The 25080-nt window shown below is 42.7% G+C and overlaps 1 protein-coding gene across 10 annotated transcripts in view; it reads right to left on the reverse strand.

Moving 5' to 3' along the window:
* Nucleotides 1-10193: 10193 nt before the first annotated feature.
* The window catches only part of HMGN3 (high mobility group nucleosomal binding domain 3), a 28983-nt gene continuing 14096 nt past the window's right edge, over nucleotides 10194-25080 (reverse strand). The window contains exons 2-7 of one of the 10 annotated variants that reach the window (XM_014829356.3): nucleotides 20831-20881; nucleotides 15129-15158; nucleotides 12682-12732; nucleotides 11211-11324; nucleotides 11047-11089; nucleotides 10194-10682 (exon numbers count right to left, since the gene is read on the reverse strand). In XM_014829356.3, coding sequence (XP_014684842.1) covers nucleotides 10669-10682; nucleotides 11047-11089; nucleotides 11211-11324; nucleotides 12682-12732; nucleotides 15129-15158; nucleotides 20831-20881 — 303 coding nt within the window. In that variant the 3' untranslated portion in view covers nucleotides 10194-10668. The other 9 variants (XM_070496580.1, XM_014829354.3, XM_014829357.3 and 6 more) reach the window with 9 other exon arrangements.

The raw sequence follows: 25080 nt of genomic DNA on the forward strand, positions 1-25080 counted from the left end.
ATGGGCAAGATAGTTATGTGTTCCTAAGTTTCCTTATCTGTAAAGTAGACCAAATAGTGGGTCCTATCACAACTTATTAATGCTCGTGTTATGAGCATTGACTATTCATATGAAATTACTAAGGAGAAATACAGTTAATAATACTGTATTGCATATCTGAAAGTCGCTAAGAGAGTCAATCAAAAGTTCTCATCATAAAAACATTTGTAGCTATGTATGCTGACGGATGTTAACTAGACTTATTGTGGTGATCATTTCATCATATGCGCAAATATTGAATCATTTTGTTGTATACCTGAAACTAATATGATGTTATATGTCAATTATACCTCAACTGAAAAAAAGTACTAAGGAGAGTGCCTGTGCCGGGTGTTAGCCAAAGGGCACAGTCTAAGGGCACAGTCCCAGGACTGTTCTAGCTTCTGACACAACTGCAAGTTCAGGGGGTTCTCAAAACCACCCCTAGGTTTGATAATGGGAGAAAACGGGAAGGACTCATAGACCCCACTGAAAGCTATTACACTCATGGCTACCTACAGTCTATCACAGGGAAAGGATACAAGTTACAGTAGGCGAAAGGAAGAGACAAGGAGGGAAGAGTCTAGGAGCTGTCATTGTCCTCAGGACGTGTTACCTCCTTTTACTGACGTGTGACAATACACGCGGAGTACCCAGCCCGGGATGTTCACCACCCCTTTGGTGTCCAGAGCTTTTGTTGGGGCTTCATTCCACAGGCATGACTGATTGATTGCCCATGTGGTTGAACTGTCTCCAGTCTTCCCCAGAGTTTGGGCTGATACCACATGGCCCCAGGGGCCCACCATGAATAACAAAGACCCTCCTGTCACTTGGGAAATTCCAAGGGTTTAAAAGTTACCTTTCAGGAGCTGAGACAAAGGCCAGACTTCTCTTTGGGTCAGCCTGACACAAAGTACTCTTTACTACACAGCCTGGCACAAAGGAAGTACTCTCCTGATGTTTGCGATTATCATTCACTGTCCTTTTTCTCCTGTAAGAGTATCAAAGAGAAACACATTTTCCCACTTTTCCCCAAATTTTTATTATGAAAAATGCAAGCAAACAGAAAAGAATAATATAAGGAAGACCTGTATACTCACCACTAGATCCAACAATTAACATTTTGCCGTATTTGTTGTAATTATGTAGATGTATATATGGACATACATGTTTGTATAACATACATTAAATACATGTGAATTATTTGAAAATAAGGTGCAGCTATCACAACTCTTCATCCCTAAAAGACTTCAGCACACATTTCCTAAGAATAACTACAATACCATATTACACCTTAGAAACCTAATAATAATTCCCTAATATGTAATATCTAGATCATATTCTAATTAAAGGGAAAATATTAGTTAATCGAGGGATCCAGTTAGCTGCGATTCCCCTCCGCGGACACCATGCCTTTCCCTTGTGGAAGAATCGGGGGTGGCTCCGTGTTTCTGGCTGAATCATATCCAAACACTGGTGACTGCCAGTCAAGGCTTCTAGGACCATGTGGATCTCTGCCGGGCGCCGTGCTGAGTGCTTTACGTTCACAGCCTCGGTACCCGCCGCTTCCCACCATCAACCCTCCACGCCGGTCCTGGTGTCTCCCTGTCTTTCCACACAAACTGTTGTGGGGACCTGAAATTGGCCACCCCAAGATATGTCTCTTTGGCGTCAGGATTATTTGAGGCTGATTGCTTTTGATAAGCTGGGACAGGGAAAGAGGAATGGAACTTGCCCTTTGTTAGGACACATTTACGTTTGTAAGGTAAATCTCTGTCTGTAAAGGTGCCTCCCTCTCTGTACCAGGAAAAAGAAAGGAGATGACCTTCTCTCTAGAAACTCTTAATCAATACCAAAGGCAAGGACTTAAATCTGCATTTTATTGTGCTAGTCTGGTAACCTCCTGTAACTGACTTCCCTCCCCCTCCGAACGTTGGCATTTCTTTAAGGATTAAGCATCTTTCCTTAGGCTAGGAACTGATTGCTGAGCTCACCTGTGATCGCCCAGCTCCAGACAATCGACTAGCCTCCTGCTACGCCCTCTGAGATAGCAGACCATTACCTGCTGTGTCCATCAAGCGCTGTGCCGACAGGGCAACCTTGTGACTATTGTGGGAGGGACATTTCAATCACATGTGAAACACCCTGTTTGGGGGTATATAACCACTATGTGCACCCCACTTCTTTGGTGCCCTTTCTTCCTTCAGGAAGAAAGGCCCCGGGCCATGGTTCCTCATAAAGCTTTGTTTAATTTTCTCTTGCTATTCTGTCTCATGTGAATTTAATTCGTTCTCCGGCCAGACGAACCCCCATTTGGGAAGAGGAAATGTCTTCCTCCCCTACACTGTGCATGGTGATAGTTGGGAGGAGCCATCCCGTCACCCAGGCCTTCAGAGGTCCTCCCCTTCAGTAGTCTTCAAGTTGTGTCCCATGGGTTCAGCCGATGAGCCTTAGGAGCTGCTCCAAGCGGTGAGGTGATGGCCAAGGGGTGGGTCATACACATCCTGCAATTTCCCCAACCACCATCAAGAAAGAATTATTGGTAACCTACTGCTTTAAAAAAATAGTTTTAAAAGCCATTAATCAAATCCAACTTAATCATTTTACAGAAGAAACGGAAGCAGGAAACGATGAATTGAATTGCCCAGGTATCTGAAACAAGGTTTTGGGAGACAAACCTACTCCAGGTGTATCTAACTCCATGCTCTTCCCTCCAGGCTTTTCAACTGCCATTACCTTGTCGGACAGATCCTTCAGCTCCTCGGCAACTAATCTGAAAAATCAGGAGCATCTATGCTTTCTCTACCGTGAAATCTTTCCACAGCTGCTCAAGACGGTTCCCTCCTCTGGTCTCCTAGAGCCCATTTAGTCTAACAGCACACGTTTAACACTTAATTTTGTACCCTGAGTCTTTTTTCCTCTTTTATGTGTTTTAGTTTGGACTCCCTTCAAGGTCAGTAGTACTTTGAAAGTCAGGAGAACAACTTGGATTTTTAACTTAGTCCACCTAAACAGGTTAATAAACCTTCTTTGAGTAACTACCATGTACTGGCTCCAGGCAGGTGATTCGGAAAATGTAAGGATGAAAAGCTCTGCGATTCTAGAGGCTCAAATTCCACTTGAGGAACTAGATAAGGAAATATTGTTTTACGGTACCAGACAGAATGAAGTAAGTGCAAAATATAGGTCAAGAAAGGTACTATGAGAATGCAAGAGGAAAAGCAACTCATTGCAACAGATAATGCCAGTAAAGTTTCCATTTGTTTCTGTCCACCACGGGGCACATTGTGGACACTCACCAGTTGTTAACTGAGGATTTTACTCTATGTCACTTTGTGAATCAGTTATTCAGCTTGCTGTAAAAAAATCCACAAGTGGATATGGCCAAAGGTCTGTCTTCTCTCACAAGAACAAACCCCAAAATGACATCTCTTCTCGGGATTGTTATAAATTCTGCAGCGAAGTTCTCAGAACATAGGAGCTGCTTAACAGTTGCTAGTTAAACGCAGCTCACGGGTTACTCTGCTGAGTAAACTGGTTTTTGAGAGTACCGTTCATTATCAACTTCTCAAATTGAATTCCATCAAAGAGAGTGAATGCAGATTTTTAATCACTTTATGTTCATTTAGAGCCTACTATTACAAGACGTCAAAGATTTCACAGGAACAAAAGCAATTATTTTAGAATTCAAAGGAGACTCAGTTCTAAGAACAAACTATACCAGATATCCGCAAAGGTCAATCCCAGTTCTGTGATTTCCAACTCTGAGGCCACCTTTCTCCCAGCCACCACTTCCCCTAAATTCTATTTTACCTATCAAGTCATTCAAATTCCACAGGTCATTTGTGTGAGAGATGGGAGTATTATGGTCTAAAAAGATACCAGTAGAAGAGCTACAAGAAGTACCCAGGACTAATTATTTCCTGGAAGTACAATTAAACATTAATTATGCCAAGCCAAATTATGATTTTGTCACAGGCATTCTATAGAACCCAGGTGAATACTACTTTAAAAATGCTATTCAATAAATTATTTAGTTTCTTGTGGATTTGTTTGTGGCTAATGTATGTTAGGGTCACTGAGATACAGTTGTTAAAATGAAATCTATTAGAGGATTTATATGAAGAGTTTACTGTGGAAGACGTTAGGACTCGGTCATGGCTCTTATAAACATACATTTATTTGTGTTACTAAGTAATTAATGGTGGCTTTCCCACTAGACTCGTAAGAACAAGGATACTGACCTTCTCACCCCTGTATCCCTAATACCTTGCAAAATGCCCAGCATTTGGATGTTCAGTCTATTTCTAATGAATGGATGACCCTGGAAGACAGACTTTGGTGCAGTCCTGAAGTGCTCTTTGCCTGCTGAACATACTTAATAGAGGTCAAGATGGGCTCACAGAAGATACACTAATCAAATTTGCAGAGTGGAGAAAAACCAGGGAAAAGTGTAGGTTGAACCACATGAAATTGCTGTTTTTGAAGGTGTAAAAGAGAAGATACAATGAGCATTTCACATAGTTCAACCTAATGTGATCATTTTGAAAAATTTCTGCTCTCATTTCTCAACTGTCTGAATTTATGAAACTAATTTGAATGCATTACCTTTTAAAGAGATCTATGTCCTAAGACCATAATCTATAAGGATAGGTGAGAGAAACCAAGGTATTTCTGACGGGTAACAGGTGTCCTCCGATGTTTGAAGGACTGCTGGGGGAAGAATCAGTTAGTTCTGTGTGTCCCTGATCCCAGCAGAACGGGGATCACTAGCTGGAAGCTGCCAGGAGATGGTTCTTGGCTCAACAATAAGAAAGTACTTTCTAACTCTCAGAGCGATTTGAGTGATAACTTCGTCATGACTGGAGGTATTCAGTAAGTGTGAGAAACTCTTTGCTGGTCCTGTTGTAAAAGGGAATCTAAGCCACATCAGAGAGGAACTAGATGACCTCAGAGGTTCGTCCCATTTTCAGAGTTGATGACTTGGCTTCAAGGAACTCAATGATACTCATTACTCTAGTGCAGGTGTATTTATCTCTAAGTGAACATCTCCTGTTCAACTGTTAAGTACTTTGTGATCTAGAAAGAAAGGTATTACAGATCATGGTGTAATTTTTCTAGAAAAGTGAGGTTAGGTCTAAATTAAAAGTAAATATGTGAGTACACACGTAGAAGACTATTGTCCCCAAAATAGTACCAGAACCAACAGAAAAATGTTCCTGAAGTTGTGGTATTAGTGTTTTAAAAGGCTTTGGGTTAAATACAAACTCAATGAAATAAAGATGGTTTAATTCTTGCATTAATTTCAAGGAATATTGCCTTCTAAGTGAAGCACACTTTTATTTTTTTTTTGAGGAAGATCAGCCCTGAGCTAACATCTGCTGCCAATCCTCCTCTTTTTGCTGAGGAAGACTGGCCCTGAGCTAACATCCATGCCCATCTTCCTCTACTTTCTATGTGGGACGCCTACCACTGCATGGCTTGTCAAGCGGAGCCATGTTCGCACCCGGGATCCGAACTGGCAAATCCCAGGCCACCAAAGGGGAATGTGCGAACTTAACCACGGCACCACCAGGCCAGCCCTAAGCACACTTCTTTTTGCACTGTTCAAAGAGACTCGCTGACCTGAGGCTGCCTGCCTATGACAAACACACACGATACACACTCAGGCGAGTACGTCTACCCAGCCCATTCCATCCCATCCGTATTCATCCAGTTTCAATTCAGCTGGCATTTATGGAAAACCTGCTGTATTTTAGACACTGCACTAGGAGATTTCACAGTGACCATGTCATCAATCCTAACAAATAAATATTATCTCTATTTTAAGGATCAGAAAACTGAGAGGCACAAGTTAAAGGACCTGTCCGGATTCACGTAATTAGTGAGAAAAATAGTGCTGCAACTTAAACGCAGACCTGATTCTAAGGCCTGAGCCTTCAGTAGCCTCATAAATGTCATTTTCTTTAAGCGTACAAGTCAGTGGTCTTTAGTATATTCAAAGATTGTGCAACCATCACCACTAATTCTAGAACTTTTGATCATTCCCAAAAAGAAACTCTGTACCCATTATCAGTCACCTCTCCACTTTCCCCTCCTCTCAGCCTCTGCAACCACCAATCTACTTCCTGCCACTATGAATCTGCCCATTTTGGACATCTCATATACATGGAATTATACAATAAGTGATTTTTTGTGACTGCCTTCTTTCACTTAGCACGATTTCAAGGTTCATCCATGTGGTAATATGAATCAGTGCTTCATTTCTTTTTATGGTGAACAATATTCCATTGTACGGATAGACTATACTTTGTTTATCCACTCATCAGTGAATGGCCATCTGGATTGTCTCCACTTTTTGGCTATTATAAATAATGCTGCTATAAACAGTCATGCACAAGTTTTTGTGTGATCGTATGTATATACCCAGGAGTGGAGTTGCTGGGTCACAGATAACTCCATATTTAACTTTCTGAGGAGCTTCTAAACTGTTTAGGAGAGGCTGCACCATTGTACATTCCCACCAGCAATGAATAAGGGCTCCAACTCCTCCGCTTCCCCTCCAACACTTATTTTTTCAAATAGTCATCCTAGTGCATGTAAAGCATCTTATTACGGTTTTGGTTTGCATTTCCCTAATGATTAATGATGCTGAGCATCCCTTCATTTACATATTGGTTATTGATATGAAACTGTTTTTGGAGAAATGTCTATTTTAAATGTCCCTTTTAAAATTGTTTTTTAAAAATTGCTTATTGTTGAATTGTAAAAGTTCCTTATATATTCTGAATATTTGACCCTTATCAAATATATGATTTGAATACTGTCTCCCATTCTATGGGTTTTCTCTTGACTTTCTTCAAGTTTTTAATTTTGACATTGGCCAATTTGTTGGTTGCTTGTGCTTTTGGTGTCATGCCTAAGAAACTATTGCCTAATTCAAAGTCACGAAATTTATGTTATGTATCATTTTAAAACTGGGCTTTCAAAGACTTCTCTTCTCCCACTACGGAGATATGTAGGCAGTTGGCCCTCCGTATGGGCGGATTCTGTATCCGTGGATTCAACTGACCAAGGATAGAAAGGCTTTTGATGGTTGCATCTGTAGTGAACACATACAGCATTTTCTTTTGTCATTCCTCCCTAAACAATACAGTATAACAACTATTTACATTGTGTTAGGTGTTATAAGTAATCTAGATGATTCAAAGTATATACAAGGATGTGTGTAGGTTACATGCAAATACTATGCCATTTTATAGAAGAGACTTGAGCATCAGCAGATTTTGGTATCCATGCGGGGTCCTGGAACCAACTCCCTGAGGACACCAGCGGACGACTGAAATCACAAAGTTCCCTTTGCAGTTTTAAAGGAAGCTAAACCTGAATGCGGCATTGGAAAATTGGGCTTACTTTAACTAAAGGATGGGAACATTATATTAAAAGAAAGAATTTACAAATTTTCTCCCCAATTAATTTATGTAAAGTGCTTATTACAGGGCATCAAATAAATTGTGGCTATTTACTATTATTACCTTAATCATATAATTATTATAAAAGATTTTAAATCAATGTTCTGAATAAAATATTAAGTAGAAAGTAGTAATAAAAGTGTGGAACTCATGATTAAGACAAAGCAAAGAGAAACATTAGGATACTTGACAGCTAAAACCATCTGATGACATCCCTGTGCCTGCAAGATTGGCAACCTAAGGGACAGCACTTGCACCTCTAGCCAAGAGTGAAGCCTCCGAAAATTTGAGGACAGGAAAAAGCCTTGGTTTCAAAACCTTGTTTCAAACTCCTTAATTATGTAAATGTACATTCAAGATTTTATAAGACAGTTCACCTATTGTTGGACCAATGGATCTTGACTTTTGGTTCAGGTGATCTTCTCACAGAATTTAAAAATGGGAATTTCTGGGCTTCTTTGTCCCTCAAAGCCCACTCTGTACCACCACAATCCATGGGGCAGCCTCCAGGGAGAATTTAAGGACTACCACTCATGACGACAGGTGACGCCAATTGGCTCAAAGTCATTGTAGACTCAGGGTTCTTAGGATTTTCCAGCAGATTAGCAGACACGTGTTTTGGAGAAGGGGGCCCTTTTCCTAACATGTATAAATTCTCCAAAGGGGTAAGCAATGTGGTAGTAGTGGGTATTCCCAAACCCTCCATGTGTCAGGTCTTCAAGTTCTGGGGAACCACTCTGAGGGTCCTGGGCTATTGTGGTAGCCATCTGCCCTACAGTATTCCCTCACTTTGTCAATGCGGCAATGATAAAACTTTAGTAGACACATACTAACGGTTGACAGAATCCCTGATCTTTGTGTGTTTGAAATAAAAGTAATGGCATCAATGGTCACTGCGAATAATGATTTAAAACACACGGACTCCCAAACAGAGTAACAGAAAGAAATCACAACTCACAGAGCAAATTCAAACAACCACCAAATACATGAAAAGCTCAGTTTCACTAGTAATGAAATAAATTTAAAATTAAAAGTGAGGCATTATTTTCCACTTATTAGACTGACCAAAATAAAAGTGGTGGTAAAGGTAAGAAGAGATGGCATTTATATGCTGTCATGTCACAGAGAACATGATATGCAGTGATTATCTCAGGGACATACAAATGGGAGAAAGGAGGACATTTTTCCACTTTGTATATTATTGTAATGTCTGATTTTTTTAAAATATCACCTGTAGCACTTTTGTAATTTTTGAAAAAGTAAACCTATGAATTTCATACTCCTTTTCTGAACTGGAAGCTAGCCAGCAATGTACTTCAACAATGTACTAACTGCATACTCACAATATTTTTGTGAAGTGTTCACAGGATACCAGCTATTTTTTATTGGGGTAAAAGTGGATTTCAGCATGTCCAACAGGAACTAGGGTACATTTCATAATCAGAAGCCAAGGAAACTCTGAATGAGATTACTCTGTCTATAATACGGTTGATATCTGCAGCACCTTAATGACAGACTTGGGACAATTACCCAGGTGTACTCAGTTCTGAGGAACAACAGCCTTTCTTCGAGAGTCCCTGAGCAGTGCAGGCACCACTCTCCATCTTAAAAGATTCACTTCTTCATCTAAGAGGAATCCCCAGAATTCAGCCTCCCCAGGGTGCTCGTGCCATTACCAAACTTCTCAGGAATGCAAACCGAAAAATACATTTACAGAAGAGCTCCTCAGTTTCTGGCACTGCTACGTCCTTCCAGAAACAGAGAAACACTGCTACGGGCTGAACGTTTATGTCCCCCTAAAGTTTGTATGTTGAAATGCTAACCCCAAAAGGTGATGGTATTAGGAAACGGGGCCTTTGGGAGGTGCTGAAGTCATGAGGGTGGAGCCCTCACGAATGGGATAAGTGCTCTTATAAAAAAGGCCCAGAAAGCTCCCTAGCCCTTCAGCACGTGAGGACACAACGAGAAGTCTGCAACCTGAAGAGGGCCCTCACCCATCCACACCAGCACCCTGATGCTGGACTTCCAGCCTCCAGAACAGTGAGAAATAAATTTCTGTTGTTCATAAGCCACCCAGCCTGTGGTGTTTTGTTATAGCAGCCTGAACTGACTCAGACAGACACTATGTTTAAAACTGAGAAGACCAGGTTCAAGTCCTGGTTTCTCTCCCCGCTGTGGGCCTGAAGTGAGTCACATACTCTCCATGCCCCTATTTTTTTGCCTGAAAAGGAGCTTTAACAACACCTGTGCCAATGCCTTTCTCAGGCTGATGCAAAGCTGAAATGTGGTTAACGTGGGCTGAGAGCTTTCAAAGCTGTGACGTCCTCAATGAATGGGACTTAGTAGGAGATTTTCAAGGATGAGACCTAGTTTATGTTTTTTCCCGAGCTCTGGTTTAGCAGAACACTATCCTCTTTATAAGGATTTCAAAAAAAAGCAGAGTTTTATGAAGTTTTACTTTGCGGTAATCATTGCTGGGCACTCCCGATATAAAGTACGTTAGAGGTAATTCTTTTACACTGGTGCTCATAGGTGATTTTATTAAAACACTAACATTTTTAAAGGCAGGACAACTAAGAAGCAATCCTATTTGATTTATTAGAGATACTGTTATGGTACAGACTAGAAATTCTTTACATCTTCTGCAACAATAAAATGAGAACACTGATTAAATTCAGTAAAGACACTACTAAGAGGCAGGTATTTTGCAGGCAAGAAAACCTTTTATTTTAAACCACAAATAGTCAGCAGGTGGCCACAACTATCCATGTTTCATTAAAACCACATAAAACCTAACCTAGGTACAAAAGCACCACTAATTATTGCTCTAGAAAAACTGCGTGAAAAATTCAAATATGCACCGTAAAAACACCACAGTATGCACAGGACTAAATTCTTAAACCAAGTGCATGGAATGCTCAATCAGTTTTACACACAGCTTCCAACATTAAATCTGTATTTATTTTCCTTGAGGATGACGGAAATTTCCAAAAAGCATGACTATGAGAAAGTAAAATGTCCATCCTTATATATTTTTGTATGCCAACTAGTAGAGTCCTAAAAAATTAGCATGTACAAAATACTTGGTAAAAATAGCTTTTAAAAGTTGTCCCAAGAGGTACACAAGATCAACCCCAATTTTTCACGACAAATTCATTCTCCCTCGTTATCTACAGATTCAGTTTTCTGTGCCTGTGAAAAAGGAAAAAAGAGATATAGTTACTATTAAAACTTCTAGAAGCCAAAGAAAAGTCCACCCCATCAACACACACACTTCTGAACACCTGTTTTTAGCAGCTCTACTGCAAACCTATTTCACCTCTGAGTGTAAAACAGACAAGGCAGGATTTATTACGCATACACTTTGCTGCATTTGTTGCTTTCTGCTTTCCAAACGACCACAGAAGCTCCACCTGCACGCTCCCACTGTTCAGAATAAAGAACACCACACTACGATCTGATTCTAGTCACTGCAAACATGCAGAATTTTCTACTGTACCCTGAACTCTCACTGTTTCAATCTGCCCCTTTACTGACAGTGTGCTGGGTGGGGTACCTCTGGAGGCTGAGACATTAACGGTTGAGCGAGAGATGTGGATCTGCAATAACATTACAGGCAATAAGAAGAGACATTATGAACGTGCTATCACCGGCTGAAGGACTGAGAAATTTCTTTTGAGACACTGATTCAATCGGCGGGAGGTGTTTGCAGAAAAGTACCTCTTCAGCTTTGGTTTCACCATTTTCAGATGGTGCAGTACCTTCCTTTCCAGCTTCCTGCTTTTCCTCCTTCTTCCCTTTAGCACCTTTGTTAATCTTTGTCCCAGGTTCTTTCTGACAGAGGATCAAAGCACAGGCAAACAGAGCGTGTTACATGTGGTGCGATGTGGGCTGAACTCAGTCAGCCTCCCTCCAAACACGGGGAGAGGCCCCCCGTGGCTGGTACGATGGCTTTTAGGGGAAATAGGAACCCAATTTTGCTGGGCTTCAAGTGCGTTACACTGAGTCTCTGTGAAAATGCAACAGGCTGCCCAGCAAGTCCACAGACTTTCCCTTCCAGGAAAGCCCGGAGTCCCGTCCTGCATGTGGGGGGCCTCCCTCCCGCCGCAGGGTTCTGCCGTGCAGAGGGTGACAGCGGCGTCAGGGAAGCACGAGGCTTCGTGGGCAGGAACCCAGAAGCGCAACACCTCACATGGGGACCCGGGGCTCGGGTGACTACAAAGCTGAGACAGCACTTGAAAATGAAGGACCAGATGGCGAAAAGTGCCTGCTTTTAAGACCACACTACAGAAGCGAGTTTTGCTTCAGAATCACCTACTCGTGCCACAAGACACACAGTTTCAAATAACTCACAACACGGGATCATGTTCTGAAGGGCAGAGTATAGAAAAGCCATTTGGGGTTAAGCTCCTTAATAATTCTGTGCTTCAGTTTCCTCATCAGCAAAGCAGACTATCTGTACCTACCTTGGCAGGACTGACGCGAAGGTTCTAGGAGAAAAGCAATCAGAACGGGCCTGGCATATATAAGGGCCACATAAATGTCTGTGGGTATTTTTGCTCGTATTAATCATTATATGATTATTATTAGTCATCATACTGGCCCACTAGGAGTAATTATGCGGAGTCAGAAGCCCCTGCCACTCATCGACCTGTGGGCGGGCATGTCGCCCAGGCCCAGGCTCACCCCTCTGAGGGTCAAGTGGACGGCACGATCCCAAGGCAGCCACCAAGCCCCCCGGACATGAGGCTTCTCAGAGCAACATGCTCTGATCTCCTTTGCTTTACTGACCAAATGGAAGACACACTCCTGGTAAAGCATAAAACTGTGCTTTGTGCGTTTGCAGAAAGCCCGCAGCAGCGGTCACAGTTTTCTAGTCAGTATATTTAGCCTGAATCACTAAATGGGCTCTCTCCTTGGATGACTTTTGGACATGGAATTATAATTTATTCATTGTTTAAAAAGCCGAAGTGGGGGGCCAGCCCAGTGACGCAGCGGTTAAGTTCGCACGTTCCGCTTTGGAGGCCCAGGGTTTGCCCGCGAGGACCTAGCACTCCTTGTCAAGCCAGGCTGTGGCAGGTGTCCCACAAATAAATTAGAGGAAAATGGGCATGGATGTTAGCTCAGGACCAGTCTTCCTCAGCCAAAAAAAAAAAAAGCACGCCAAAGTTGGGGAGGGAGCACCTCTTACCTTAGCAGACGTTTTTCTTGGTTTAGGTTCAGGCTTTGGTAGTGCGGGTTTCTGCAAAGATAAATCATACACGTACTGAAAAAAAACAGCCCTCAAGCACCAAAAGGAACACAGAGACTGCAAAAGACAACAGTCCGTTCTATGATTTCGTCATCTAAAAAATATTTTGTCCTGTTTTCAGCATCAAGTAACAGCATAAAGAAGTCTGTATTTTGTGACTGTTTTCATCCTGGGTTCTCAAGTGAACGGCAGGTGAGGTTTAAAAGCCAACTCATTATTCCCTGGTCCACAACAGCAATCCGGGAACAGGTTTAAGCTTCTCTCGCCGATGTCTCTGTACTTCCTTTTATCACAGCACAGCAGCAAGAGGAATGACTCAGGCCCTTGGCCAAATGACTCAACGAATTCGGTCACACTGGCCTTCCAACAGTCTAGAAATCACTGCACAATCACAGGCAAAGCCCGTCCGGTAATGAAGATAGCCGCCAGGGAAGGATTTCAAATCGGCCAGATCCTTCCAGCTCTGACGTGGATTTCCAGTTCTGAAGCCGAGCTTCTTCCAACCTTCATCCTCCAACACTAGCCCAAGGTGGAAGACGCCATTGCCCACCCAGACACTGGGCTCATTTGTCCCTAGAGCTTTTTATTAAGAACAGCATTATAATGAGAAAATGTCCAGGGTTAGCTCCCAAAGTTTAAGAGTTTTCACAGATCTTATTAGCCAAAGAGCCCACTAGGCAACTATTTCTCTCTTGCCTCGTGTGGTTCTCCTCCCGCTCCCGTGAGCAGTGCCCGCCTGCCCTGTGGCCCTGGCCCGTCCACAGAGCCTCGGCCCTGGCCGCTTCCCTGGGGCCTGACCCTGCATGGCACACGAGGACGCTGGGCAAGATAACCAGTTTAAACCACAGGTTTTCTATGGATATTCAGGGCAAATCTCTCTCTCATTGAGCTAGAAAAAAAGTAAGTGTACATCTCTCCTGGCACTAGGAAGAACAGTTTTTAAATAGAGAACACGGGCCAGGGTCTCCCCAGTGCCTTGCGGTGGTGCAGGCTCATCTCGAAATCTGGCCCTTTTCATCAAGGGCTTGAAGTGAAATTGCAGATAGTTCAATTCTGGAACATTGGCTGTTAGATATCACCTTTCAAATAAAAAAAGAAAACTGAACTTGAAAAGGAAGAAATGTTTTTATTAATCTTCTTATCACCTTAAATCTGTAGTCCGCTTCCCCAAAACAGGAGCTTGCATAGCTCCTCATTGTTAGGATTTTAAAAATTTTGTTATTCTGCGCTTTGATATATTGTACTACCATACGCTTGTTTTTCCAATTTGCAGCAAATAATTTCCTTTTATATTATCTTCTGTAAAACAGCCACGTCCCCCCTCCCCTCCTGGCGCAGCCTTTCCACGGGACAGGGAAGGCAAGGCCTCTCAGGAGGCCCTGCGGCAGCACCGCCAGCACGACCTCCGAGGAAGGTGCTTACGTTCCTGGCTCCCAGGGCTCAGGAAAGGCCTGGCTTTAAATTTTGGTTTCTGACTTACAAAGTCTACCCCCTTAACAGGTTAGAGACCCATGGATACAATGGCCTTCAGTATAATCTGGAGTTAAATCTACAAAGAGTGAAAACCTAACCTCTGAAACGTGGTGAAATTTACTGCTGGACACGCACACCACCCTGGGGGGGTTTCGGCCGAATCGGGAGTCACTGTGCACGCACGCACCCGCTCCTCCCAGCTCTTAATCTTCCTGGGGGCTCTGATGTCGCCTCCTTAGGCTGGGACTCCGTGAAACAGCGGCTCACCCAGCCCAAAACTCAGCTATACTTCTGAGTTGTGAGCAGTCCTAACACCCATCTCTGCTGTGCCTCCCTCCACCATGCCGGGCACAGGCGCTGGCTGAGGAGGGCATCCAGGCTTCCCCACAGGCCAGAGTCGCCCTGCGTATCCCAGCTTTGCAATCTAACGCTGCCCTGCCCGGCCAAGAGCGAGCCTCTGAGCGGCAAAACAGAATCACCACTTTTTCAAAGAATCTCTAGTTTCGAAATGAAGGTAAAGTACACGATTCAGACAACCTTCTGAACATTCTGACTGAAGCAGGAGTCCTGGACAGAGGAGCAGAACTGCTGTCCACTTGAGCACATCATATGTGGAACTGGAAGGCCAGGGCTTAATGCTCTTCTTTCACTGAGAGATCCAGCAACATCAAAGACCTCCCTGGGCTTCATATTCCCAGCAACGGGCTGGCCACTTTTTCACCAACACATCTCGTCAACAGAATTGCGTGGCAACACGGGTCAAATCTGCTAGAAGTTGTGAGCCAGGCAAGTTCCAAAAAGTCAATACAACAACTCAAGGGAATCACCACCTTAATCTTCCTTTGGCTGCTGTGCTCTGGACAGAAGGAACGTGTGCTCCCAAGAACTCACACCAAGGGGTCTGAAGTACTCACCGCTGACAACCTGGCGGACCGTCTGGTGGGCTACAAAAGAAAAGGGAAAATATTCTTTTTGTGATTATACGCAACCAAGAAGATTAAAAAAAAATCATTTTTAACATCTTACCTTGTTGAAAGAATATAACGTTTGACTCCCATCACCCTCTCTAGGTGAGCACTGTGAAAGATACCCCACGTCTCCCAGGCACCCTAAATCTCAAGAGGAAGTGTTTCCCAAGAGGGACAGGCACACGGCCCCAAGAAACGGCCTCCCACTTCAGGGTGTGGCGGGTAAGAAAAGGAAAGGAAGACGAATTTACGCTCTGACTCAAACCATAATCTACTTTTGTGACGAAACTGACAGCAAGAGCACTGAGGTCCTATTTAAGATCTGGTTCCAGCCTGACTCTTGTTCCTTACAAATGCAACTAAAGCTTATAAGTTAATACAAAGGACACGTATAATTGTGTAGAAACCAAAATTGCGGGAGTTCCCTGCCTTGTTACTATGTCAGAAAAGAAAGTGACTACAAATCTTAGGCAGTTAACAAGAAAGACTTCCTTTTACCTGTAACAAAATAAACACATTTATTTATCTACCAAATGCACATGTTTAAAAATTTAAATAGAGTAAAAAGTTCACTAATCTTTTAATTTGGAAGTTTAGAAAATTTAGAGAAACTGTTGAGATTGGTATTTCTCAGGAAATCTTTTCTTCAATGATGGTACAAGTTAACAGCAAATGAGACTGCAAGAGAATTTAAAATATCAGAACTGTTCTAGGCATTTCAGGAAGAAGCATACAGAACTGACACGCTGCTTACCATCCGCAAAAGACGGCTCCCCAAAGGATTTCACATTCTCAAAGGACAACTGCCTTCCCCACAAGTGTTCCAGAAGTGAACACTCCACACTTTTCACCCGTTTATTCACCGTTCCTTTTTTAGTAGAAGAGTGTACCACCTAACATATAGTAGATGCTCAAGAATATTTGCTGAATAAATGAACTCGAGCTTTTTTCTTATTCTTGCTGCCTTACACAGACTTCGCTTGTTTTAAATAATTTTTTAAGGGAGTCAGCAAAAATGGTCAGTAGGAGCCCGGGCCCTGGCTGCCGGGAATCAGGAGATTCTTGAAGCCCGCTCGGGTGAGTCCACGTCAGCTGGGCAGGCCAAACTGGAAGAAATATTTCTTGCCATCTCCACATCTAAGAACTTTCTTGCTGAAAACAGCCAGAGGAAGGTAAACTTATCTTTCTTTAGACTATAGAAGGAAATAAAGGGCCAGAGGCTCCATGAATAATTTTAACTCTGGGGTCTCGAGGAAAGATCACAGCTGGACATGAGGCCGGGCAGTAGAAGGTGCAGAGGCCAGGAGGCGTTGCAGGTTAAGTGGTGGCTGTGATATATTCACTGCGCTGGATAAGAGGATGCACAGCTCGGCACACAGGTGGGGAGGAGAGCCTGTATCAGATGCTCCACAGGAAGTGCCGCAGCCTCTGGATTATGGTGGGCACATTCACAGCGATGCTCTCACGAGTCGTTGGGAACTAGAACCCAAATCCTGTGAGGCCTGTTCAGTTGCGTGAACGGGTACCACTGAAGAAAAGGCAACCGTATCAAATTAAACTGGGCAGCAAGGGGCAACTTCTGCTTCTTCAGCATGCTTTCCAAGCGTGGAGGAGCAAAGGAACGCTGCCAGCTACCAAAAAGAGCTCAACCTGGAAGCTTCTGTGTGGCCTCAAGAACCATCCACAGCATCTCCCAAGTAAAGTGCAGCCAGCAGAAGACTGCCAAAAAGATGCCCTCCGAGAGGAAACAGAGGGGTGACTGGACCTCAACGAGCCCTCTCCACTCGGCGTCAACTTAGTGTACCATGGTGGCCTTACCTCACCGTTCACCTCATCTGTCTCATGTCTGTACCCTGACTGCACAGGGCCGTCTTTCTCATGCATTCCTGTAGCTCCAGTGCCCAGCAGGGGCCCTCAGGAAATGCTGAGGTGAAGGCAACGGGTGGGCACCAGAAATGAGCAGCAAGTGTGAACTGGGGGGAAACGCTCAGGCCACAATTCAGTTACTACCCAATTTGGGTCCAGAAAAGGAGCTAAACATTAACCACTACTCATAACTGCCTCCCTATCCGCCACTGGTTGTCCTGAGTAAAATATCACTGAAGTGAGGCCAAAACATGAAAAGTTCCTCAACTGCCCTCCTCTTGCTCCTCTCCTTTCCACCCAAACATGCCAAAGAGGGAGCGTGATGCCAGAGCGCCCTCAGATCTCCAGAGAGACATTCCACCCACGACACCACTCCGCAGGGCCTGAGGCTGTGCTGATCCAAAGAGCTCACTACCTCCTTCTAATTCAGGACCCGCACAAGAGATTCGAGATAAAAAGCCGAGGAAATGAAGGCAAAAGCGAAGTTTGTCTCTCTAGGCTGCCTAAACCAACCAATCTCCAAAAAGCACATCCTTCTTATATTGTAAAATCATTTTATGACTTCCTGCCTAAAATTTACCAGCTCTTCTTTCTATGCCATAAAAAAAAAGACTTTTCTTAAATTTTCCTTTCCAGGAACCATGGTAAGAGAATTTCTTTTTCACTACAAACAGTGGAACGACCCTTGCCCTCAGTCAGTCAGTGGTACTGGTTATGCATGCAAGTGTGAACACCTTCCCAGAAAGTTCCAGCAGCTTTCACAGCCTGAAAACCTATGAACGACTGAACTATATTTACTGGATATAAAATAGACTAGACTGCTATTTTTTCCTTTTCCAAACACTAGAATTTGAGGTACTTACTTGGGATTCAGGCTGTTGGGTAGGATTACTACAAAAAAAGATAAGAACTTTCCTCCATTTGTGATTAAGTGTGAATCTTCAGGAAAAGTGGTCAAATGAGTGATTCTCAGGGAAGGAAGGGAGACTTTCAGAACGGAAAGTCACCAGGAGAGCCACAGAAACAGGAATGCGAGGGTCTGTCAGGCAGCTTACAGGTGCTGGGCACAAAGGAATTGCTCAGCAAGAGTAAATGATCACCCCTGGACTGGAGAAAATTCTGGTGAAGCCTACTCTGAAAGACAGAGAGTCTTTTATTTTAATGTCCTGACTTCAAATGCAACATGGAAGTCGAATCTCGCCAGGACAAAGTTCACTGGGATAGCAAGATTCAAGCAGAATCACTGGACTTTGCTGAATACGGGTTGATGCACGTGGGCTGTTCCATTGGAATTTGGAAGCATTTCTATTTTTACAAGATCTCTTATTGTTCCTAAGCCTGACCATGTACTTCCCTGCAAAACCCAAAAGTCAAGTTGCTTTTAATTCCCCCAAACAAATAAGGAGCTAAATAGAAATTATCTTCTTTGCAAAACTGGGAAGCGGGGAAAGATGTGTATCAGAGCCGTGGCAGGGAACGGGAAAGACAGAGAGAAAGCACCGGGCAATCAGACTTATGACTACCACAAAGGGGGCATGAGCACGGAGGATTTCGAATCAGGAGACTCAGATATCTTTCTTGGTTCTGCAATTAACAGGTTATGACACTGGGAAAATCATGTATTTTTCTGAGAACCTTGTTTGCATTAGTAAAAATGGGGATGATAATATCATCTGCCTATTTGTTATCAAAAATAGCACTTCTCTGACATTCGCTATTCCCTTTCCTCGCTTTATTTTTCTTCATAGCAAATATCCAGTTATTTTATTTTATGCCCCTTCTCCCCCCACTAAGATGGGAGCTCCACGCAGGCAGACTGTAGCTTCTTTTGATCCCTGTGGAATCAGCAGGGCCCAGAGCAGTGCTCAGCAGAGTACTGGTGCTCAATACACTGACTTCTCTTGAGGAATGAATCTGCTGTGCTCTCCTTTTAGGGTTATCCTAAGGATCAGATAAAACAATGGATGTGAAAGGGCTTTGTAAACTGCCGAGTGTAGTAACTGTAATATATTGTTTTGGCCATTTATTGTCCAAGTACTATACTCTGTACCACGCCCTTCAAATATCATGACAGTGGAAAAGGATTTTCAAAAGAGGATCCCCCTGGAACTGACATCTATTCAATACAATCAAGTCTGTGCATCCTCAATGACATAACTAGAAGAGTCAGTCAATTCAGTGGGGGAAAAAAATCAATCAACAGACTGTCTGACAGTTCTTATCCTAAACCAGCAGCTAACTGAACGACCTTTTCACTTTTCAAACAATTGGGCTGATGTCCTGAAGACCTATTACGAGTTTTAACCTGGTCTTGGCTTAAGTGAGAAGTAGTCTCATCTAGGAAAGGTTTTGTTGGCAATAAGATAAATTATTTTTGTTAGCAATAATACAAAATATTAAAAATAATTTAAAAGTAGAAATCATTAAAACTGGGGCTACAATAATATGTCTAAGACAGTTGCATAAGCAAAAATCTTTCACATATCTTCGTGTTTTCAGTGTAGAAGGACTGGAGAGACTTCGCCACCAAGATCTGCTGTGTGCGAGGGTTTGTACGTCTTCTGAGTGAAAGGTCAATTTAAACAGCAGTCCTTATGGAGAAACCCAAATGCGTTTTGTGCCCAAATCTAAAAACATTAAGGCTCGTTACACTTAGCCAACTGCCCTACAAACTACAGTTTGCCATTTCCAAGAAAATTGAAGCATTTATCATTTTTCGCTTGGTTCTAGCATGTTTAGTGACTTGATTCTGGATCACAAACCTCACCTCCCAAATTGTTAGACACTGAAAGCTGGTAAATGGATAGTGGGGACTTGGTTACAGGCAGTTTTGCTTGTTTTGCTTTTAGCTTATTTCTTTATAGATACTGTTAAAGATTCTCCATGTGGCAGAATGAATTTCCTTGTACAAATCTTGTGTAGGGGGTTTTGCCATCATGACAAATTCCTCTGAATTATTAACAATATGAACCACCCAATCAAAGAACCTGTAACTAGACATTGTTTCTGTCTCTCTCATGACCCCGTTTAGTTTACAATTTCAAGGGGAAGAGCTGCAGTTTTTCCACACACTGTAAAGCTCTGTGCAAAAGTGAATGGCTGTCATCACAGTTACCATGTCATTTGCTACTTTTTCATCCATCTCCTCTTAGAAGTTCACGATGCTACCACGGAGGGTCAAAGGCAAGCTTGTCTTCCATGTTCCCAGTGTTCAGAGGTCTCTGTATTTAGCACACATTTCCCTGAATTATTGCCTAAGCAATTATTTCAAGTCCTAAGAATTTTCTCGATTAAAAATATCCAACTTTAACATTTTGACATTTTGTGTATCCTTCTGTAGTTTTTGACTTCAGAGATGATTCCTCTTAGGCAAATATTCCGAACCTAAAAAGTAATTTATAATTCACTCACTGGAGCAGAGAATTTATTAAATCAACAGTCTTTCATTTCCTTGCTGTGAAAGGCAGACTTTGTTCTCCTTGATGAATTTACCTATTATCTTGCTTTTTGCCCAGAAGGAATTCAAAGTATCTGCTCTAACAGACAGCAGGACCAACAGGTAGAAATATAAACAACCTGGAAGTTGTAAGTGGAAAATGCCTCATCCATGTACCCCACTGAAACACACTAGGCCAAGCGAGACTACACAGCGACACTCCTGTCTGGTTTCTGCGGTCTCAACAGCCTTGTTTAGGAGAACGTTCATTCAGACGCAGAAAATCATAACAATATCAAAAATTCCAGTTAAATCACTAAATACAGGATGTCAAAGATACACTCACCTCCTGTTTAGTTACTTTGGATCCATCCTTGCCCTCTGTACTCTCCGGAGACTAGAAAGAAAATATTTCAGTAAATTGTATTTAAATTGGAAAACACACATTAGAGGGAGATTTGAAAAAAAAAAAAGCTATTTCAATTCTCTGGACCACATAAGCCAACAGATATTTTGTGGGGGAAAAGTACATTTGTAAAAGGATGTGTTTTTACACACACACATACACACGCACACACACACTGCACTTATCTGCATAACTGCTCTAATTTTAGACCAGGAATATGAAAGAACTGAGATGAGCCCCTGTTCTCAAGGTACACTCTCCCTAAGGAATTTTCCTTGATCTTTGATGATTCTACCACCAGTTAAAGAACAGGGACCCAGCAGTCAGACGCAGGGGTGCCTGGGATGCAGCGCACGTTCCAGTCACTTGGCTTCTCTAAGATGAGGGCAGGATGCTGGGAAAGCCCAAGCCAAGTGCAAAGCATGCTTTCATCCCAGACTCGCTGGCTTTGATTTCTAGCCCATTTCTTGATATGACCTGACAGTGTGTCATGGGTTACTGTATCTCCATTATCAACTCCAGCGTCTCTACCACGCTCCCAGCCTCTGCAGGATAGCTCAGGGCCCTGCCACCCCAGCTGATCTGTTTCCTCATTTTGATCCATCCCCTGAGGCAGCACCTGCCCACTCTCATGACAGCTCAAACCCAACTCCTTCACAGGCTGCACACAATGGGGAAAATATACCTAGATCTATATGACACATCAATTATCTCAATATATTTTTATTGGCTAAAGACAATAAATATGATTCAAACAATTAAATTAATTAGAAAATTAAAGTATTTAACACCAGATATGAATAGAGTTCCCACCAGGGAAAAATACAAATAGCAAACTGACATTGGGCAAAATGTTTGGCTCAGCAAAATAAAACAGCTATGTGGTAATACCTTATACGATAAAATGAGGAAAAAAGTTAAAAGATCATGGAACCCACTGCTTGGTGGGGCTGGTGACACTGTAAATTAACATCATATTTCCAAAGAACAACTTGGCAATATGAAAAAAACACAGAGGACTAATCAGACGACGACCCAGTAATTCCAATTTTGGAACCACGACTCAAAAAAAGAAACTGTAAAAGTATGGTTTTATTTGTACTGTTTCTAAAATGGAGTAACTGGAAACAACTCACTTGATCAATTAATAATAGAGAACTCTTTAAGCAAACTACTAACCATTAATGCAATGAGATTAAAAATAGTCTATGTGAATACATGGAAAGTCCACATAAAATAATGCTAAGTTAAAAAACTTAGATTACAAAATAAGATGTAAAACATAGGTCAGAAGTATACTAAGTCTTTGGGAAAGACAACAGCTCTTCTTCAAGGCAAAGGACACGGTGAACCTCCTCTTCTCCCCGAGGGCTGCCTGTTACCCACAGTCTATCATCTGCTCCTCTCCAGAACCTTCCAGGTCCACACAGTTCTCCCGTTTCCCAAATCAACCAACCACTTTCCCCTCCTCCATGGAACCTTCTCCATGAAGAGAAACAGAGCTTCCATTTTCTGTTCCTGACTCTCAGGCACAGGAATGTCTGTTTCACAGATCTCCTGTTCCAGAGATCAGCTGAGTTAGACAGCAAAATCTTAGAAAGTCTGAGCACATGAAGACAACCCCTAGGTGGGCCTTCGGCTTTGCTCACTTCCAAGGCTACAAACTCGCGCCTCTGTTGTCCAGGAGCACTGGGCTCTTGTCCATACCTGTCAGGCCACTCGGTAGATTTCAACCTGGGAACCCTCCACCTGTAACTGACAGGCATTTAAAGAAGCAGCGCATAGCTATGGTTGATGTTAAGTGACATTTAAAAATATAAAAAAACTTACGTTAACAACATTATTTTCAATATTCTCCTATGCAATGGATTAGTGATAGGGAATATGATCAAGACCTCACTCTCTAAACACTGATCTAATAATGTTTGTATTGGATGCAAATTATTGAAAAACAGAAACTTGGAACGACACCACATGAAAAAAGCAGGTATAACCAAAGGTGTTAATGCCTTCAGACGAATGAATGTAAGACTCTAGATGTGAACAGCTACAATTCCAGGCAAAGCTGGTTTCTCTGGCAATCTTTCCACAGCGCTTTCTACTAACAAGCACGCAACAAATTTACAGTCAGGAACAAGCCAACTGATCTTTACCCTGGGGCCAGTGCAGCAGTGTGGCCTGAATGCAGGTCAGGACACCAGCCTGAACCCCGGCTCTCCACTTGGGAGCTGTGTGATCTGCGGCAGCGACTTGATCACAGTGGCTCAGTCTCTTCATCTGTGAGTGACAGATGGCAACGACATCTAACTGAAAGGGTGATGCTTACAATCAAGCAAGATGTCGGAGAGAGAATTTCATAGATTGTGAATTGTTATGCAGATGTTATGCAATAAAAGATACAAGATCTTAATGAGTCTTCTGAATTATCAAATATGAAATTATATTCAAGAGCCTTAAAGCTGAGCACATTTCTTTACATCCAGATTCCCCACAATCTTGTCATCTGTTTTTGTTGGACAGAGGAATAGGTATACTACTCTTTCAGAAAGACCTACCATTTCAGGCTGGCTGATCACACACCCGGTCCACCATGCACACTTAGCCATCAGGCTGGGGGCAGGAAGGAGGGCATGGTATGAAGGGTTGAAAACAAAAGACCCCAGTTTTTGTCCTTAGGGATTGGGAGGAGTAAACACAAAGAAGAGGGGGAAACAAGGCTTGGGGGTGTGCACACATGACCTCAGATGTGCTTCAACCTCTAGGGGGCTGATGGGAAAGATGAGGAATACCAAGGCAGAGGGGTTCTTGCTCCACTCCCCAGGACAGGGCAAGCTCATGCCAAACCAGTTAGAACCCAGAATGGACAAGAGGGCAGAGAACCATGGTCAAACAACAGGGTCTCATTCCCATTATCTGAAGCTCCTTCAGCAACCAAATGGCTTGGGTACTGAGTTGAGAGCCAGCAAAGGGGAGGGGGACACATATGGTGACCAGATGGAAGGCACAGCAGGAATTCTGGGGAGCCTGGAACACCACTGAGGGCTGACCTGAGGGCAAGTCAGCAGGCAGGTGGATCACTGAGCAACTGGTGACCGGATGGGGACAGAGAATTGGCCAAGAAGGCCCGAACTTCGGCAAAAAGCAACAGGAAGTTGAATTTTTTTTCATTACAAATTCTGAAAATAAAAGTAGCCTCATGGAAATAAAAATACCTCAAAACATAAACTCTAGAACAGCGAGAGCAGAAGAAATAATGAACTGTCATAGACCGCTGAGGAATCAGCCCAGAATGCAACAAAGAGCAATAAAGAGATGAACAACATAAAAGAGAGGTTAGGACACGTGGTGGCTCATTGCAGGGCTCCACATATACCCTAACAGACATTTCAGAAGCGGAGAACAGATGAACTAGTAGGAAGGAAAAGACATTAACGGATGAGAATTTTCCCAAACTGAAGTCATGAGCCTCCAGTTGGAAAGCTCACACCAGGGAACAAACTGGAAACAAAACAAAACAAAACAAATACAATGAGACATACGGGAATAAAACTACAGAACGTCAAGAAACAGAAGAATCTTAAAAGTTATCAGTTAAGAGATGGACTATCTAGAAAGAATTACTTCTCACCAGCAACCACAAATGTAAGAAAATATGGAGTAACGTTCAAGGAGCTGAGGAAAACTGTCAACCTAGAATTCTATACCTAGCTATTATTCGAGAGTGAAGGCAAAACAAAGACATTCCAGAATACAAATACTAAGCGAGTTTACCACCAACAGAGCCTTTCTTTCAACAAGGGTCTATTAGTAAGGGATCAAACTCAGAAATACAAAAATGAATTCAGATAGAAGGAAATTATATAAGCAGAAAGTATAAAAGACACAGGTAATCTAATTAACCATTACCTGTAGATAATAATAATACCTATTTTGTGTGTGTGTGTTTAAAATGTTTTAATAGAAATCCTATACCAGTGCTGTATAGAAGCACAACATGTAATTTCAGATTTTCTAATAGTCACCTTAAAAAAGTAAAAAATAGGGGCCAGACCGGCAGTGTAGCAGTTAAGTTTGCACGCTCTGCTTCAGAGGCCTGGGGTTCACTGGTTCGGATCCTGGGTGCAGACCCACACACCACTCATCAAGCCATGCTGTGGCAAGTGTCCCACATACAAAATAGAGGAAGATGG

This window comes from Equus asinus, chromosome 24 (genome assembly GCF_041296235.1).
Source record: "Equus asinus isolate D_3611 breed Donkey chromosome 24, EquAss-T2T_v2, whole genome shotgun sequence".
In the NCBI taxonomy this organism is placed as follows: domain Eukaryota; kingdom Metazoa; phylum Chordata; class Mammalia; order Perissodactyla; family Equidae; genus Equus; species Equus asinus.